Below are 19441 nucleotides of genomic sequence, written 5' to 3' on the forward strand. Positions count from 1 at the left end.
CTGTACAGATCCAAGTTTACTGTTCTTGACCGCCTGTGCGCGTCTTCCCGCAGGCTCTGCCTCGTGTCACGTTGCCGGGGACCCGCACTATTACACGTTCGACAACGCCATGCACACCTTCCTGGGCACCTGCACCTACACGCTGGTCACCATCTGCAACGCCACCATGGTCGCCCCGTTCACCATCAGCGCCAAGAACGAGGAGCGCGGGCTGCCTTACGCCTCCTACCTCAGCCTGATCAACATCGACATCCAGGGGCAGCGCTTCACAATGCAGAAGAACAGGAGGCTGCTGGTAGGTCACAGTAGAGGGGCATTGCTTTCGGGGACTGCTTGGGTAGTCACGGTTCCGAGCAGAGCTGCGATCGATCTCGCGGATCTTTGCAAAAACGGAATTTACGTCTTTACGGCTGCCGGGCACGACGCCGCGAGTCCCAGCTGGAACGGAGATGGTTGGGTCATTTCTCCCGTCAATCACGCCTGGAGACTGCTCCTCTGTAACTGACTGGGATTGATTTCACGCACATAATTTATATTACGTAGCTATCCTGTACTCACTGCAATTTGCTGGAGAAATAATCCAGCTATTACCAGGAGACTTTGCTGCAGTTCATGAGTAAGTAGACTCTGTTTGCTGTATTTTATCAGTAAATAGACTCTGCTGTATTTTATCAGTAAGTAGACTCTGCTGTATTTGAAACGTAAATAGACTCTGTTTGCTGTATTTTATCAGTAAGTAGACTCTGTTTGCTGTATTTTATCAGTAAGTAGACGCTGTTTGCTGTATTTTATCAGTAAATAGACTATGTTTGCTGTATTTTATCAGTAAGTAGACTCTGTTTGCTGTATTTCATAGGTAAATAGACTCTGTTTGCTGCATGAGTAAATTAAAACCGCAGGTCCCACCCTGCCTACAACTCATTGGCTGATATGGCGGTGTCACTATTCACTCTGTATTTATATTTTTATCTCAGGGTGTCCCAAAGCACTTCACAGCCAATGAAGTACTATTTTGAAGTGTAGTCACTGCTGTAATGTAGGAAACTTGCCAGCCAATTGGTGCACAGCGAGCTCCCACAAATAACAATGAGATCGCGACCAGACAAACTGTTTTTTAGTGATGTTGGTTAAAAACTCCCCTGCTCTCCTTCGAAATAGTGCCATGAGATTTTTTTTACCCCCACCTGAGGGGGAAGACTTGGTTTAACGTCTCATCTGAAAGACGGCACCTCCGACGATGGAGCACTCCCTCAGTACTGGCACTGGGAGTGTCAGCCTGGATTATGTGCTCAAGTCTCTAGAGAAGGACTCAAACCCATGACCTTCGGACTTAGATGCGAGAGGGCGACCCACTGAGTCACGGCTGGCACCTTGCTGCTAACTGATCTCAACCATTGTTCTGGTGGTGGGGGGAATGGGGGAGTTCGGGACTTGGCCTCATCGACCTTGAGCTGAGGAAGGATCCTGATCACCATCGCGGTAAACACCCACCCCCGTCCTATTTTCTGTAAACGTGGTCAGAATTGGGCTTGGCCGCGATGCCTCCCACAGTCGAATTGCCCACAGCCACGCACCTCAGCACCAGACACAGGCAGGCCCAAGGTGCTTTTATGTTCTAAATGTAACCGGTGGCAAAATTCCCGGGATTCGCTGTCCTCGGGGGAAATATAAAATGGCCGACCCGCCATTGCTCCTCGGCAGTGGGAGACCCGCCCTCCCACGGGGCCTTGTGGGCTGCCACCTTCTCGCTATCTCCAGCTGCTGTACAAGGAAATAAATAGACAGGAGGGGTAGAGAGAGAGAGAGAGAGAGAGAGAGAGAGTGCGGGCCTCAGGAGGTGGGCCTCCAGCAGCGAGCCGGCTACAGGCGCGATGAGCCGAAGGGTCCACTGCTGCTGTAAGATTAAGATCACAGGCTCACACACAGATTTCCCAACAAGGCTTTTGAAGCTGTAAGGCTTTTATTAAAGAGCTACAGTTTTAAAGCATAATCAGATATTACATATGGTTTAAGCTGACTATAATAGACATACAACCCGTGACAGTAGAAAGCGATCTACGACTCCCGAAGCGGAACGCCACAACGGGACGGACGGTTGGTTGGATGTCTGATGAGGCAGCATGGAGGTCTTGGGTCAGCAAGTCTCTGCAGTCAGCGCATCAGTCTGTTGATTCGTCCCCCTGGCTGTTGGAGGTGTTAGGCATAAGCCAGCATTGCTCCACCTCAGAGGCTAAACTTAGTCAAGGTGTTAGGCCTGAGCCAGCATTGATTTCCACCTCGAAGAAGCCTTGGCCCCTCGCTGTCTGATTCCCTCTCTCAGCCCTCTATTCTTATAGTTATTTCAGTGGGCTGTGATCTATCTAGTGTCAATCATCTACAGGAACCTTTCTTTTATCCGGCACGGACGGGACCGACGTGGTGCCGGTTCATCAAAAATTCCGGATAACCGAAAGCTATAGTAAAAGATACGGAGCTGAGAGATCCGTATAAAGCAACAAACCCTGTTGCTTAGCAACAGCTTCAGAACAATGGGCACAAGTTCCAAGTGTCTCTGTAGCTTAGCAACAGCTGCAGCCACACCCTTGCACAGCAACAAATGGAGTAAAAACAGTAATAAAAGTTACCTGAACCTACTCCTGAATTTTGCCGGTTAACCGAGATTTCCGGTTATTTAGGTGCCGGTAAATCTAAAGTTTCCTGTATAATCCAAGTGTGGTGCGGAAAGACATTTCTCACTGCCCCTTTCTGCCTGGCTGACGAGGCCTTTCTCTTATCTTTCTGAGGAATGTTTTGTTATGCTTCTTTAAGAACATTTTATGACTTTTCGGCTTCATTTTGTCTAGCTGTGGTACCACCACCTTGTGTTGTCTTGCATTTTACGATCCCTGATGTAATCAAACTCACTACGCCCTTGCTTTGAGCGTAAAGCAAGGCTTCAATCAACTTGTTTCAGAATATGGAGGTCTAGTTGTACTTCACTAGTTCCTGTCTTACAAAATATCCCTGAGCAAGCTGGGCCCACGCCCGAGATACTCCTTGGATGGCGCCACCAGCTGGCCGTCCAGTGTTATTTCATGAGTAGTTTCTTTATGATGATGAGATTTATAACATTCCCCTTATCACTTTCAGGCCTTTCAGTGTTTGTTATTTGACCTTGCTGATACTTCCCCCATTTATTCCTAACTGCAGTTTTAATTTCTCTTCTAAGAGTCAAACTTCATTCATGAATCTAATAACTGTTTCTTACACTGCGTTGGCAAGCTCCAACAGGCTTCCGCGGCTCTCTCGAAAGCGGCGCACAGGCGCCACGGTTATAAATGTCCGGTGATCACGGGGAGGTCCTCGTCTCTCTCTTGCCTTACAGCTGAACGATAAGAAGATCGGGACGCCGTTCGAGGACGACGTAATGGGGGTCGACATCTACACCAGTGGCATCTATAACGTCCTGGAGACCAGGTTCGGGCTGCTGGTCAGGTTCGACGGCAACCACCACCTTGAGATTAAGCTGCCGAATACATACTATGGAAAGGTGAGAAGGAGTGTTACCGTAACTATAACGTGACGCGGCGCTAGCGAACCCGGGAGTGCGGTCACCGCGAGTCAGGTATCCTTGATTTCAAGGCACTTTCCCCAACAAGGTAGCGATGCCTTCAGCAATTTAGTCAAGCTTTAGACAGGCAAGGCTTGTTGATTGACAGCTATTAGACATAGAGAAGATGTCTCCACTTGTGCGGGGAGTCCAAAACTAGAGGCCATCAATATAAGATAGTCACTAATATATCCAATGGGGAATTCAGGAGGAACCTCTTTACCCAGAGAGCGGTGAGAATGTGGAACTCGCTACCACAGGGAGTGGTTGAAGCGAATAGCAGAGATGCATTTAAGGGGAAGCTAGATAGAGACATGAAGGAGAAAGGAATGGAAGGTTATGTTGATGGGGTGAGATGAAGAGGGGTGGGAGGAGGCTCGTGTGGAGCATAAACACCGGCTTCGATCAGTTGGGCCGAATGGCCCGGTTCTGTGCTGTAAATTCTACGTAATTCTTTTTCCATAATAAATTCACAGGATGCGGGCGTTGCTGGCAAGGCCGGCATTTATTGCCCATCCCTAGTTGGCCCTTGAGAAGGTGGTGGTGAACCGCCTTCTTGAACCGCTGCAGTCCGTGTGGTGAAGGTACTCCCACAGTGCTGTTAGGGAGGGAGTTCCAGGATTTTGACCCAGCGACGATGAAGGAACGGCCGATATATTCCCAAGTCAGGATGGTGTGTGACTTGGAGGGGAACTTGGAGGTGGTGGTGTTCCCAGGCGTCTGCTGCCCTTGTCCTTCTAGGTGGAAGAGGTCGCGGGTTTGGGAGGTGCCACCGAAGAAGCCTTGGCGAGCTGCTGCAGTGCATCTTGTAGATGGTACACACTGCAGCCACGGTGCGCCGGTGGTGGAGGGAGTGAATGTTTAAGGTGGTGGATGGGGTGCCGATCAAACGGGCTGCTTTGTCCCGGAGGGTGTTGAGTTTCCAGAGTGTTGTTATGCGGTGGTCTTTTTAGAAAACGTATTCATTCTCGGGATTGGGCTTCGCTGGCAAGGCCGGCATTTATTGCCCATCCCTAGTTGCCCTTGAGAAGGTGGTGGTGAGCCGCCTTCTTGAGCTGCTGTAGCGGCTTCGATACGACAGCGTGGCTTGCTAGGCTTGACAGGGAAGATGCTGAGAGGTTGTTTCCCCCTGGCTGGGGAGTCTAGAACGAGGGGTCACAGTCTCAGGATAAGGGGTCAGCCATTTAAGACTGAGATGAGGAGGAATTTCTTCACTCAGAGGTTTGTGGATCTTTGGAATTCTCTACCCCAGAGGGCTGTGGATGCTGAGTCTTTGAGTATATTCAAGGCTGAGATCGATAGATTTTTGGACTCTAGGGGAATCAAGGGATATGGGGATCGGGCGGGATAGTGGAGTTGAGGTCTAACGTAAGAAAACTACTAAGCACTTGATTGAGTATAAAACAAGGCTTTAATCAACTGTTTCACAACCATGAGATTCTAGTTACATCACTAGTTCCTGGTTACAAAAACGTCCTGAGCAAGCTGGGCCCACGCCCGAGTATTTATACTTTCCTTGGACGGCGCCACCAGCTGGCCGCCCAGTGTTATCTCATGAGTCATTTCTACATGAATGGCAAGATTCACGACAAGGTCGATGATCAGCCATGATCTCATTGAATGGCGGAGCGGGCTCGAGGGGGCCGTACGGCCTACTCCTGCTCCTATGTTCTTATGTTCTTGTGTCAGGGGGCGGTTCAGAGTCAATCCAGTAAACCTCTGTCTCTGTTCCAGGTGTGCGGTATGTGCGGTAACTTCAATAACGACGGCAGTGACGAGCTCCGGATGCCCAACGGCCTCCTGGCCAAAAATGTCACCCAGTTTGGAAACAGCTGGCAGGTCGAAGGAGACAACGATCCGCGGTAAGAGAAACGAGAACAAAAGAACTTGCATTTCTATAGCGCCTTTCACCACCTCCGGACCTCCCAAAGCGCTTCACAGCCAATGAAGTACTTTTTTTGAAGTGGAGTCACTGTTGTAACGTGGGAAACGCGGCAGCCAATTTGCGCACAGCAAGCTCCCACAAACAGCAATGTGATAATAACCAGATCATCTGTTTTAGTGATGTTGGTTGAGGGATAAATATTGGCCGCAGGACACCGGGGAGAGCTCCCCCCTGCTCTTCTTCGAAATAGTGGCCATGGGATCGTTTACGTCCACCCGAGAGACCAGACGGGGCCTCGGTTTAACGTCTCATCCGAAAGGCAGCACCTCCGACAGTGCAGCACTCCCTCAGTACTGGCACTGGGAGCGTCAGCCTAGATTATGCACTCGAGCCTCTGGAGTAGGGCACGAACCCACGACCTTCTGACTCAGAGGCGAGAGAGTGTGCGACCCATTGAGACCCTGATCCCCTCGAAGATCCTGAGCTCAGTGTGGCGAGGGGGGCTTGCCACACAGCTGCAATTATACAGGGCCTTGATGAGACAACACCTGGAGTATTGTGTACAGTTTTGGTCTCCTTACCTAAGGAAGGATATACTTGCCATAGAGGGAGTGCAACGAAGGTTCACCAGACTGGTTCCTGGGATAGGGGGATTGTCCTATAAGAACATAAGAACATAAGAAATAGGAGCAGGAGTAGGCCAATCGGCCCCTCGAGCCTGCTCCACCATTCAATAAGATCATGGCTGATCTGATCCTAACCTCAAATCTTCTATCACTCTGCATCTACCCGAACCCATGTGATCTCCCGGGAGAGGCGAAAAACCAGATAAAGACCCAATGGCCAATTTGGGAGAAAAAAATCTGGGAAATTCCTCTCCGACCCATCTAGGCGATCGAAATTCTTCCAGGAGATCACTCTGTCCATATATTTTCTACAGTACTTACCTTCTGTAAAGGCGATCTCCACCCCAGCCAGGAACAGGAATAAAACCATCTCCTGAAATCTAACACAGAATTAGAACACAGTAGGAGCAGAACAAGGCTACATGGCCCCTGGGCCCACTCCACTACCCACAGGGCCATGACCATTCCGAACCTAGACTCATGTCCAATTTCCTGCCCGCTCCCCATAACCCTTAATTCCCTTTACTTCTAGGAAACTATCTATTTCTCTTTTAAATTTATTTAATGATGTAGCTTCCACAGCTTTCTGGGGCAGCAAATTCCACAAACCTACCACCCTCTGAGTGAAGAAGTTTCTCCTCATCTCAGTTTTGAATGAGCAGCCCCTTATTTTAAGATTATGCCCCCTAGTTCTAATTTCACCCATCATTGGGAACATCCTCACCACATCCACCCGATCAAGCCCCTTCACAATCTTATATGTTTCAATAAGATCGCCTCTCATTCTTCTGAACTCCAATGAGTAGAGTCCCAATCTACTCAACCTCTCCTCATATGACCACCCCCTCATCCCCGGGATTAACCGAGTGAACCTTCTTTGTACTGACTCGAGAGCAAGTATGTCTTTTCTTAAGTATGGACACCAAAACTGTATGCAGTATTCCAGGTGCGGTCTCACCAATACCTTGTACAACTGCAGCAATACCTCCCTGTTTTTATATTCTATCCCCCTAGCAATAAAAGCCAACATTCCATTGGCCTTCTTAATCGCTTGCTGCACCTGCATACTAACTTTTTGAGTTTCGTGCACCAGGACCCCCAGATCCCTTTGTACTACAGTACTTTCCAGTTTCTTGCCATTAAGATAATAACTTGCTCTATGATTTTTCCTGCCAAAGTGCATAACCTCACACTTTCCAGTATTGTATTCCATCTGCCAAATCTCTGCCCACTTACTTAGCCTGTCTATGTCCCTTTGCAGGTTTTTTATGTCCTCCTCACTCACTACTTTCCGTCCCATCTTTGTATCATCTGCAAACTTTGATATGTTACACTCGGTCCCCTCCTCCAAATCGTTAATATAGATTGTAAAGAGTTGGGGACCCAGCACTGACCCCTGCGGAACACCACTAGTTACTGGTTGCCAATCTGAGAACGAACCATTTATCCCAACTCTCTGCTTTCTGTTCGAGAGCCAATCCTCCACCCACGCCAGAATATTACCCCCAATCCCGTGATTTTTTATCTTGAGCAATAATCTTTTGTGTGGCACCTTGTCAAATGCCTTTTGGAAGTCTAAATACACTACGTCCACTGGTTCCCCTTTATCCACCCTGCATGTTACTTCCTCAAAAAACTCAAGCAAATTTGTCAAACATGACTTCCCCTTCATGAAGCCATGCTGAGTTTGTCCTATTAAATTATGTTTATCCAAATGTCCCGTTACTGTCTCCTTAATAATGGACTCTAACATTTTACCAACCACAGATGTTAGGCTAACAGGTCTATAGTTTCCAGCCTTCTGCCTACTACCCTTTTTAAATAAGGGTGTTACATTAGCAGTTTTCCAATCTGCTGGGAGGAGAGATTGAGTAGACTAGACTTATATTCTCTAGAGTTTAGAAGGTTGAGAGGTGATCTCATTGAAACATACAAAATTCTTACAGGGATTGACAGGGTAGATGCAGGGAGGATGTTTCCCCTGGCTGGGAAACATAGAAACATGGAAGATAGGAGCAGGAGTAGGCCATTCGGCCCTTCGAGCCTGCTCCGCCATTCAATGCGATCATGGCTGATAATCCAAATTCAGTACCCTGTCCCTGCCTTCTCCCCATACCCCTTGATCCCTTTAGCCTTAAGAAATATATCCAACTCCTTCTTGAATATATTTAATGAATTGGCCTCTACTGCCTTCTGTGGTAGAGGAGTCTAGAACCAGAGATCACAGCCTCAGAATAAGGGGCCGGCCATTTAGGACTGAGATGAGGAGAAATTTCTTCACTCAGAGGGTGGTGAATCTTTGGAATTCTCTACCCCAGAGGGCTGTGGAGGCTCAGTCGTTGAGTATATTCAAGACTGAGATCGATAGATTTTTGGATATTAAGGGAATCGAGGGAGATGGGGATCGGGTGGGAAAGTGGAGTTGAGGCTGAAGATCAGCCATGATCTCATTGAATGGCGGAGCAGGCTCAAGGGGCCGAATGGCCGACTCCTGCTCCTATTTCTTATGTTATGTTCTTATGGCGGCGGCTAGTTGATAAGGCTGTGTTTTTGTCACTCAGCTGCCAGTCCGATGACAGGGAGGATCTGGATCCGATGTGCACGCCTGCGGAGGAGGCGGTGTCGAGGGCCCGGTGCAAGGAGCTGCTGTCGGCAAAGTACCAGAAATGCCACGGTGTGGTTAGGCCAGCCCCGTTCATTGAGAACTGCGTGTACGACCTCTGCATGTTCACTGGCATGGCCTCCGCGCTCTGCGACAACCTCCAGCTCTACGTCGAGGCCTGCAGGAGCGAGAACATCGACATCAAGTGGCGGAACGACACCTTCTGTCGTAAGTGGCACAGCCTGAATGTTGGTTTGTCATCCCTCCGAACCCCTTTTCCCCCGGGAGCCGCTGGCTTTTGCCAGGGGGCCCATGGTGCCATCCCCTACCAAACTCACCCAGGAGGCCACTCGTCGCGTGCACGCCTCAGCGGGCTATTTAACCCGGGAAGGCATCGCAATTCTGGATCTGCTGGCACCAAGCCCTGTACAGCTGGGCTCACTGGCAGTGGTCATCGGAACATGAGGAGGCCATTCAGCCCCTCGGGCCTGCTCCGCCATTCATTCAATTAGATCATGGCTGATCTGTATCTTAGCTCCATTTATGTGCCTTTGCTCCCTATCCCTTGATACCCCCAAAAAATCTATCAAGCTCAGATTTGAAAGCTCCAATTGACCCCCCGCATCCACAGGCTTTAGGGGGAGAGAGTTCCAGATTTCCACTGCCCTTTGTGTGAAAAAGTGCTTCCTGATTTCCCTCCGGAATGGCCTGGCTGTAATTTTTATTTTTTATTCCTTCCTGGGATCTGGGCGGCACTGGCAAGGCCAGCATTTATTGCCCATCCCTAATTGCCCTTGAGAAGGTGGTGGTGAGCCGCCTTCTTGAACCGCTGCAGTCCATGTGGTGATGCTTCTTTGCAGCGGTTTGGTACAACTGAGTGGATCGCTGGGCCATTTCAGAGGGCAGTTAAGAGTCAACCACATTGCTGTGGGTCTGGAGTCGCATATCGGCCAGACCGGGTAAGAACGGTAGATTTCCTTCTCTAAAGGACATTAGTGAACCGGATCGGTTTTTACGTAAATCCGATAGCTTTTTAGTCTGGATTTAATTAATTAACTGAATTTAAATTCCCCAGCTGCCCCGGTGGGATTTGAACTAATTTCTCCGGGTTATGAGTTCAGGCCTACTGGATTACCGGTGCAGCGATGCAGTGCGTCATTATAAAGGCAGCGCCCAGCCCAGCCGCGTTTCAGTGACATCTGCCTTCGTTCCCCCAGCTCTGCCCTGCCAGAAGAACAGCCATTACACGGAGTGCGCCTCCGCCTGCCCGGCTACCTGCACCGACATCTACGCGCCCTCGACCTGCGAGAGCGACCGGCCCTGCGTGGAGGGCTGCGAGTGCGACCGCGACTTCGTGCTGAGCGACGACCGCTGCGTCAAGCTGGAGAACTGCGGCTGCGTCGACTACACCGGTGATTACCACGAGGTGAGGCTCGCGTGTGGCGGCGCGGCGGCCTCCGCAGCTGGTGGGGGTGGGGAGGGAGGGGGGGTTGCCAGGAAACGGGGAGGCGTGGCCCCGTGGATGGAACCGAACGCGCATTAAATTTCTAACCGCGTTCTGGTCGCCCGCTTCTTTCGGACAAGCCTTGGACTTATCGGCCTTTATATATTAGCGAATCACTTAAAATAATAACTTGCATTTCTATAGCGCCTTTCCTGACCTCAGGATGTCCCAAAGCGCTTTACAGCCAACAAAGTACTTTTTTTTGAAGTGTAGTCGCTATTGTAATGTGGGAAATGTGGCAGCCAATCTATGCACAACAAGATCCCACAAAGCGCAATGTGATAATGACCAGATGATCTGTTTTTTAGTGATGTTGGTTGAGGGATAAATATTGGCCCCAAGACACCGGGGATAACTCCCCCCCTGCTGTTCTTCCAATAGTGGCCATGGGATCTGTTACATCCACCTGAGAGAGAGCAGACGGGGCCTCGGTTTAACGGCTCATCCGAGAGACGGCACCTCCGACAGTGCAGCACTCCCTCAGCACTGGCACCGGGAGTGTCAGCCTGGACTATGTGCTCTGGAGTGGGACTCGAACCCACGACCTACTAACTCGGCCGTGACACCCCCACGGCCTCACCCGCCCTCCCAAAAACGGCCCAAAAGGTTGCGCTCGGAGCCAATGACTTACTCTCGACGCTAGCGACGGAGGTAAAAGCCGTCCTGTGTAGCGGAGGCCAGCGCGCCTGCTGTTCAAGTTCACGACGTGGCCTGACCGCCCACTCTGCCGCTTTCTCTTCTTCCAGTCCGGAGACAGCTGGCTGAACAAGCACTGCGACACGAAATGTACCTGCAGGAAAGGGAACCTGCACTGCAAGAAGCACAAGTGCGGCGACAACTCGGTCTGCGCGTTGACGAAAGACGGAAAATACAAATGCAGGCCCGTCTGTAAGTACTCCTCGGAACTCTTATGTTCATTAATAACTAGACATTCTTATTATGAACACAGCTAGCTTCTAGCTAGTCATTTATTCAGTACACATTCTCTAGGTACAGTATCTGTAGAGATGCAGCATGTGTGCTCCTGTGTACAGGCTGCCATCTTGACTGTTGCCTTGTGGGTAGCCCAGTGCCTCATGGGTAATGTAGTCTTAATATACATACAGCTGGGTAGTGTAGTCTTATACATACAGCTATATACAGCTCTACACAGCTCTACGGCTCCACCTAGTGTCCACTATAGAATGACATGTTATTGATCATTACAGAAATCCCCACCACCACCCCCCCGCCCCCCGTCCCCAACCCTTTTATGTTCCCATTCTGCTCCTCGCTGGAGCGGGGGGACGGTCTGGCCTCGACGGCAGGACTGCACTGCACGCGCCTGAATTGAGATCAAATGCTCGGCTCTCCTAAACAGCGCTTCCAGAAATAAAGATGCAAGTAAGAAAGCAGGCTGCACGCTCTGCTGACCCCAACATACCATCTTTACACCTGGGGCGTGATTTTCCCAAAGGAGGCGGCTTCCGAACCCGCCCTCAGTTTTTTTGCCATTTTGCCAACTGTCCCCGCCTCCGAACCCGGCCTCCTCGGGGCTGGGAAAATGGCCCCCAAAGTGTGAGTGGTGAGAATGGGGAACTCGCTACCACAGGGAGTGGTTGAGGCGAATCACAGAGATGCATTGAACGGGAGGCTGGATAAGCGTGTGAGGGAGAAAGGAATAGAAGGGTATAAAAGAAAGACTTGCATCGCTACAGCGCCTCCGGACGTCCCAAAGTGCTTCACAGTCAATGTAGGATATGTTGATGGGGGTGAGATGAAGAGGGGTGTGAGGGAGGCTCGTGTGGAGCATAAACACCCTGGCACGGACCAGTTGGGCCGAATGGCCTGTGACTGTGCTGTGGCCTCGATGTAAATAGGGGTGAATTTCCACGGAGGTTTGTCCGCTGTTTGTCGAAATAGCGGCCGTGGGATCTTTTAACGCCCACCTGAGAGAGCAGACGGGGGCCTCGGGTTTAACGTCTCATCCGAAAGATGGCACCTCCGACAGTGCGGCTCTCCCTCAGTAACTGCACTGGACATAAGAACATAAGATGTAGGAGCAGGAGTAGGTAATTCGGCCCCCCGAGCCTGCTCCACCATTCAATAAGATCATTGGCTGATCTGATCTTGGCCTCAACTCCACTTTCCCTGCCCGCTCCCCATAACCCTTGACTCCCTGGGAGCGTCGGCCTGGATTATGGGCTCAAGCCTCTTGAGTTTCTGTGCTCTTTAAGGGAGAGGAGCGGGAGAATCCCGAGTGGAAATTCAACAACCTCCTCCCCCCCACCCCCTCGTTACCTTTGCTTTGCTAGTCCAGTATCACAACCACTACACTGCCGATCCTGTGTACAATACACGCAGCGCGCTCATCCACACTATGAAGCTGGTGTTGAAAACTACAGAAAACTTTTTTTTATCCGGCACGGATGGGACCGATGTGGTGCCGGTTCATCAAAAATTCCGGATAACCGAAAGCTATAGTATAAGATACGGAGCTGAGAGCTCCGTATAAAGCAACAAACCCTGTTGCTTAACAGCTTCAGAACAATGGCCACAAGTTGCAAGCGTCTCTGTAGCTTAGCAACAGCTGCAGCCACACCCTTGCACAGCAACAAATGGAGGAAGGCAAGTAATAAAAGTTACCTGAACCTACTCCTGAATTTTGCCGGTTAACCGAGATTTCCGGTTATTTAGGTGCCGGTAAATCGAAAGTTTCCTGTAAGACAAAGTCGGCAGGTGCTATTTGACATGAATCTTGTCATTCATGTGGAAATGACTTATGAAATGATACTGGGCGGCCTGCTGGTGGCGCTGTCCAGGGAGAGTATAAATACTCGGGCATGGGCCCAGCTTGCTCAGGACATTCTTTAACAGGAAGGACACAACTAGATCTCCATGTTGAAAAACAGTTGATTAAAGCTTTGTTTAATGCTTAGACCAAGTGCCTAGTAGTTTTCTTACATCACTATTCATGTACCACACCACTGACACCCGACTGGACCACTCTACGCCAACACATTTACAGAAGAGACCTTGTAAAATGATGCGTTTTCATTCAGTGGCCAGTGTTTATCGAATATAAACACTCTAGAATATTAACTCCCCCTCTTCCTCACCTCCACGCCCACCAGAGCAAGAGCATAGAATCACGCGGCCCAGGAGGAGGCCATTCGGCCCATCATGCCTGTGCCGGCTCTTTGAAAGAGCTCTCCAATTAGTCCCATTCTCCCCTACTCTTTCCCCACAGCCCTGCCAATTTCTCCTATTCAAGTATTTATCCAATTCCCTTTTGAAAGTTACTATTGAATCTGCTTCCACCGCCCTTTCAGGCAGCGCGTTCCGGATCACAACAACTCGCTGCATAAAAATAATTTCTCCCCATCTCGCCCTCTGGTTCTTTTGCCAATTATCTTAAATCTGTGCCCTCTGGTTACCGACCCTCCTGCCGGCGGAATCAGTTTCTCCTTATTTACTCCAGCAAAACCCTTCATGATTTTGATATTAAATCTCCCCTTAACCTTCTCTGCTCCAAGGAGAACAACCCCAGCTTCTCGAAGAAGATGATAGTTATAAAACAATTCTATTCTGTTTGCCTCTTACCAGCTTTCGAGAAGTGCCTGATCTCGGGCGACCCTCACTATCTGACCTTTGACGGGTTGGTTCACCACTTCCAAGGCAAAGGCATTTACATACTGACCACCACCTTCAATAAGTCTGAGACCCTGGAGCCGTTCAGCATCGCAGGCAAGAATGAAGTGCGATATAGCCACTCAAGCATCTCCTACTTGTCTGCGGTCTACATCGACGTATATGGACACGTGATAGAATTTCACATGGACAAAGTCTTCCTGGTAAGGGCTACTGTGACGTACCGTTACATTGCACTAGCACATCTCCCGTGGCATTGCTCTGGGGTCGTTGCCGCTGACTGATAATAATAGATGTGTTCTCAGGATGGTTCTATTCCCTCGAGTATAAAAGTTTAAGGGGCGATCTAATTGAGTTGTTTAAGATGATTAAAGGAGTTGATAGGATGGATAGAGAGAAACTATTTCCTCTGGTGAGGGGAGTCCAGAACAAGGGGGCATAACCTTAAAATTAGAACCAGGCCATTCAGGGGTGACGTCAGGAAGCACTTTTTCACACAAGGGGTAGTGGAATCTGGAACTCTCCCCCCAAAATGCTGTTGAGGTCGGGGGGGGGGGTCAATTGAAAATTTCAAAACTGAGATTGCTAGATTTTTGTTAGGCAAGGTATTAAGGGTTACCGAACCTAGGCAGGTAGATGGAGTTAAGATACAGATCGGCCACGTTCTAATTGAATGGTGGGACAGGCTCGAGGGGCTGAATGGCCTCCTCCTATGTTCCTATCTTGCCCCTGCTTGTCAAGAAGCATTTCTCCCCTGCAAAGAGGGGTCGACATAAAGAGTGAGGGACTTAAAGGAGGAGAGGTGGAGGGGGTCTGGGAGCGTTAATAAGAGTTGCAAAATAAGCTGCCAGCGAAAGACATCAAAGGGAACAGTGTAAATGGGCTGAAGAACCAACAAGATTTGTTCATGGGGACAGAAGACGTGGGGGTGGGCGGTACGGAGAGAATGGATAAGTGGGGTTTGAGATCAATCAAACAGGGACAAGCTTGTTGGGCGTTCCTGGGCCTATAATTTCCAATGTTCTGTCATTACTTACCAGTATGTATATACAGTTATACGACAGTAATTCCACCCGTTGAGGCTAGGAGTCTAATGCTAAAGGACTGGAAACTTTGAATAGCTGACCTATCGAGCAGGTAGGTCCCATTGTCTTATTTAGTTTCTGATTCCTCTGATACTCTTGGGCTGTTCAGCCGGGGCACAGCTCCCTCTCAGCAAGAACAGAGAATGCTGGAGACACTCAGCAGGTCAGGCAGCATCTGTGGAGAGAGAAAGAAAGAAAGGCTTACATTTCTATAGCGCCTTTCACGACCACCGGACGTCTCAAAGCGCTTTACCGCCAATGAAGCTCTTTTTTTGGAAGTGCGGTCGGCGTTGTAATGTGGGGAAACGCAGGCAGCCAATCCGCGCGCAGCAAGATCCCACACACCGCGACGGGATAACGGCCAGATCATCCGTTTTAGTGATGTTGATTGAGGGATAAATGTTGGCCAGAAACAGAGTTGACGTTTCGAGGTCGGTGACCTTTCGTCAGAACTGGAAAAAGTTGGAGATGTGACAGGCTTTTAAGCAAGTGCAGGGGCAGGGAAAGGGCGGGGGGAGGGGAGGAAAGAACAAAAGGGACGGTCTGCGATAGGGTGGAAGGCAGGAGAGATTAAATGACAAAAGGGATGATAGTACAAAGCAAAAGGAGATGGTAATGGGACAAGTAAAGAAACAAAAGATAGGTCCAGAGGAGGTGTAAATGAGAATGGCAGAATCATTAGCAACAATTGCCGTCTGGAAAAAATAGGGCCAGTGGTTATGGTCTGAAATTGTTGAACTCAATGTTGAGTCCAGAAGGCTGTAAAGTGCCTAATCGAAAGATGAGGTGCTGTTCCTCAAGCTTACGTTGAGCTGCGTTGGAACAGTGTAAGAGCCCGAGGACAGAGAGATCAGAGTGGGAGTGAAGCGGTGAATTAAAGTGACAGGCGACCGGAAGCTCGGGGTCACGCTTACGGACTGAACAGAGGTGTTCCGCAAAGCGGCCGCCCAATCTGCGTTTGGTCTCCCCAATGTAGAGGAGACCGCATCGTGAGCAGCGAATACAGTATACTAAATTGCAAGAAGTACAAGTAAATCACTGTTTCACCTGGAGGGGGTGTTTGAGGCCCCGGACGATGGAAAGGGGGGAGGTAAAAGGGCAGGTGTTACATCTCCTGCGCTTGCACGGGAAGGTGCCGTGGGGAGGGGAGAGGGTTTTGGGGGGGTGATTGAGGAGTGGACCAGGGTGTCACGGAGGGACTTTACACAAAGTTTCACTCATTGCTCCGCTCACCTGGTATTTCAAATCAATTTATTTCTTTATACCGGCCGATGTTTTAAATAAAGTTATCTACCTTCTTGACACAGCTGGATAAGGAAATGATAACGCCGCCATACAAGTCACGGGAAGGTTTCCACGTTTACCAGAAAGCCACCACCCTGTACCTGGAGACAGAATTCGGCCTCTCGGTCAACTTCGATGGGTACGAAAATGCAGGTAAGAGAGATTTGCAAATATCTGGTTTAATTTGCCCTGTGTGTAACGTAAGGGGTCTGTGGGCAGTGTGGTGGGCAGTGGTACCAGTCGTACCAATGGTACGTGCCTCCTGAGGTCGTGGGTTCAAATCCTCCCACGGCCAGGTAGGGAACTGAATTCAAGAAAAAAAAGAGACCTGCATTTATATAGCGCCTTTCACCACCTCAGTGCTTTACAGCCAATGAAGTACTTTTTGAAGTGTAGTCACTGTTGTAATATGGGAAATGCGGCAGCCAATTTGCGCACAGCAAGTTCCCACAGACAGCAAGGTGATAATGATCAGATCATCTGGTTTCGTTAGGTTGATTGAGGGATAAATATTGGCCCCAGGACACCCTTGCTCTTCTTCAAACTAGGGATTTTATACGTCCATCCGAGAGAGCAGACGGGGCCTCGGTTTGACGTCTCATCCGAAAGACGGCACCTCCGACGGTGCAGCACTCCCTCAGCACTGCACTGGGAGTGTCGGCCTAGATCTTTACGCTCGTGCCGCTGGAGTGGGACTCGAACCCACGACCTTCTGACTCAGAGCCGAGAGAGCGCGACCCACTAAGTCACGGCTGACACTTCAGTAGGTGATAAGTCTGGCCTTTTGTGATCTGCCACCAGAACATCATCATGACAGGAGCTACCTCCTTGGTCCTGAAAAACCCAGTCCACTCCGGCCGTCATGTGATGCCAGTCCCCACACTATGTGGTTGACGCTTAATGCCCTCTTGATGTAGCCCAGCACTCAAAACAAGTGAAGAAGGCCCACCACATCCTTCTTGGGACAGGTAGGTGGGAGAGAGAGGCGCAAGACAGAGGAGCTTGAGTGAGTGTCTCCGCTTCCACCTCTTCCGTCGGCAGCGAGTTCCAGGTCCTCACCACTCGCTGTGTAAGAAAGTTTGTCCTCACATCCCCCCCTGTATCTCTTGTCCAAAACCTTAAATCTGTGTCCCCTAGTCCTTGTACCATCAACTAGTGGGAACAGCCTTTCTCCGTCTAGCCTATCCAAACCCGTCATAATCTTGTACACCTCGATCAAATCATCCCTCAACCTCCTTTGCTCTAATGAAAACAAATCCAGCTTCTCCAACCTGTCCTTGTAGCTCAGATCCTCCATCCCCGGAACCATTCTGGTAAATCTCCTCTGCACCCTCTCAAGGGCCTTCACTTCTATAAACACTGGCATTAAATGCAGCCGAACCGGTGTCTGGATCCCGAGAATTGCGTCTGCTATTCCTTTAAGCAAGGACATCCGTCCAGTGTTGGAGCTGCAAGGCCGTGTATTGCGTTTCCTTCTCAAAGCCACCTCCATATTGGTGTAAGAGGCAAAGTACTCCAAAACTGAAGCAAAGTTTCACTCTGTGCTCCGCTGGTCTGGTATTTCAAATCACATTATTTCTTTACCTCGGCCGATGTTTTTTAAATAAAGTTATCTCCCTTCTCGAGACTGTTGGATCGCGAAAAGGTGAAACTACTCGTCCTTGTTTTCACGTCCCTCCATGGCCTCAACCCCTCCCTATCTCTGTAATCTCCTCCAACCCCACAACCCTCCCGAGATCTCTGCACTCCTCAAATTCTGGCCCCTTGAGCAGCCCTGGTTTCTATCGCTCCACCATTGGCGGCCGTGCCTTCAGCCGCCTGGGCCCCAAGCTCTGGAATTCCCTCCCTAAACCTCTCCGCCTCTCTCTCCTCCTTTAAGAGGCTCCTTAAAACCGACCTCTTTGGGTCATCTGCCCTAATATCTGCTTGTGTGGCTCGGTGTCAAATTTTGTTTCATAATCGCTGCTGTGAACGTTTTACTACGTTAAAGGCGCTATATAAATGCAAGTTGTTGTTGCGCGTCCCGATGAACTATCATTGTGTTCTGGAGCACAGGAACAGCCCCTCAACGCTATCGTCCCTGGGTGGGCTCGAACCCCCAACCAGTCGGCCAAACGCGCTAACCGATTGCGCCTCAGAGACATGCCTGGCCCCGCTGTTGGTCCGCGGACTTCATTTTGACAAAAAAAGAATGATGCTGCAGATGGGGTGGGGGACACTTAAAATGGAATAACGTCTTCTTCGGAGCCCATACCTTGGTGTGTAGGCCGTATTTATTGCCCATTCCTCTGTTACAATGCAGGCCAGAGCGGGTACCTGTCCCCCGAAGGACATGAGCCAACCAGTTGGGTTTGTAACCGCAATCTGGCAGCTTCGATATCCTGTTCTGGTACCCGCTCACGAGTTACTCATTGAAACATAGAAGATAGGAGCAGGAGTAGGCCATTCGGCCCCTCGAGCCTGCTCCGCCATTCAATGAGACCATGGCTGATCATCTAAACTCAGTACCCTGTCCCTGCCTTCTCCCCATATCCCTTGATCCCTTTAGCCTTAAGAAATATATCCAACTCTTTCTTGAATATATTTAATGAACTGGCCTCTACTGCCTTCTGTGGTAGAGAATTCCACAGGTTCACCACTCTCTGGGTGAAGAAATTTCTCCTCATCTCTGTCCTAAATGCACTACCCCTTATCCTTAGACTGTGACCCCTGGTTCTGGGCTCCCCTGCCATCGGGAACATCCTTCCTGCATCTAGTCTGTCCAGTCCTGTCAGAATTTTATAAGTTTCAATGAGATCCCCTCTCATTCTTCTAAGTCATTGCCAGTGGCGAACTTTGAACTCGCACCCGACGGGCTGCGAGTGCGGTCGCCAGCTCGGCTTGGACGTATTCCTGGAGGTCCCATCGCGTGACCTCCCCGCCTCCAGCCGCCTCGCCCACACCCTCCCGCCATTGGTCGCCCGACACGCCCATCCTCGCGACGCTCCGCCTTCCCAGCCAATTGGAAAAACAAACAAACTCTTGGATCATTTCTCTCGGTCGCTCAGTCGTTGAGTATATTCAAGACTGGGATCGATAGATTTTTGAAAATTAAGGGAATCAAGGGATATGGGGATCGGGCGGGAAAGTGGAGATGAGGTCGAAGATCAGCCATGATCTTATTGAATGGCGGAGCAGGCTCGAGGAGCCGAATGGCCGACTCCTGCTCCTATACTTATGTTCTTATGTTCTCTCAC

At 49.9% G+C, this 19441-nt stretch overlaps 1 protein-coding gene across 1 annotated transcript in view; it reads left to right on the top strand.

Moving 5' to 3' along the window:
* Positions 1-19441, top strand: part of LOC147090597 (zonadhesin-like) — a 202780-nt gene that overhangs the window by 142502 nt on the left and 40837 nt on the right. The window contains exons 40-47 of the mRNA XM_085977363.1: positions 54-295; positions 3365-3529; positions 5324-5451; positions 8662-8930; positions 9920-10128; positions 10953-11094; positions 13792-14039; positions 16229-16358. Of these exons, the coding sequence (XP_085833489.1) occupies positions 54-295; positions 3365-3529; positions 5324-5451; positions 8662-8930; positions 9920-10128; positions 10953-11094; positions 13792-14039; positions 16229-16358 (1533 nt within the window). The remainder of the gene's footprint in view (positions 1-53; positions 296-3364; positions 3530-5323; positions 5452-8661; positions 8931-9919; positions 10129-10952; positions 11095-13791; positions 14040-16228; positions 16359-19441) is intronic.

Source organism: Somniosus microcephalus, unplaced genomic scaffold, assembly GCF_052327205.1.
Source record: "Somniosus microcephalus isolate GS21.2 unplaced genomic scaffold, FLI_Smic_1.0 unresolved_chr4, whole genome shotgun sequence".
In the NCBI taxonomy this organism is placed as follows: domain Eukaryota; kingdom Metazoa; phylum Chordata; class Chondrichthyes; order Squaliformes; family Somniosidae; genus Somniosus; species Somniosus microcephalus.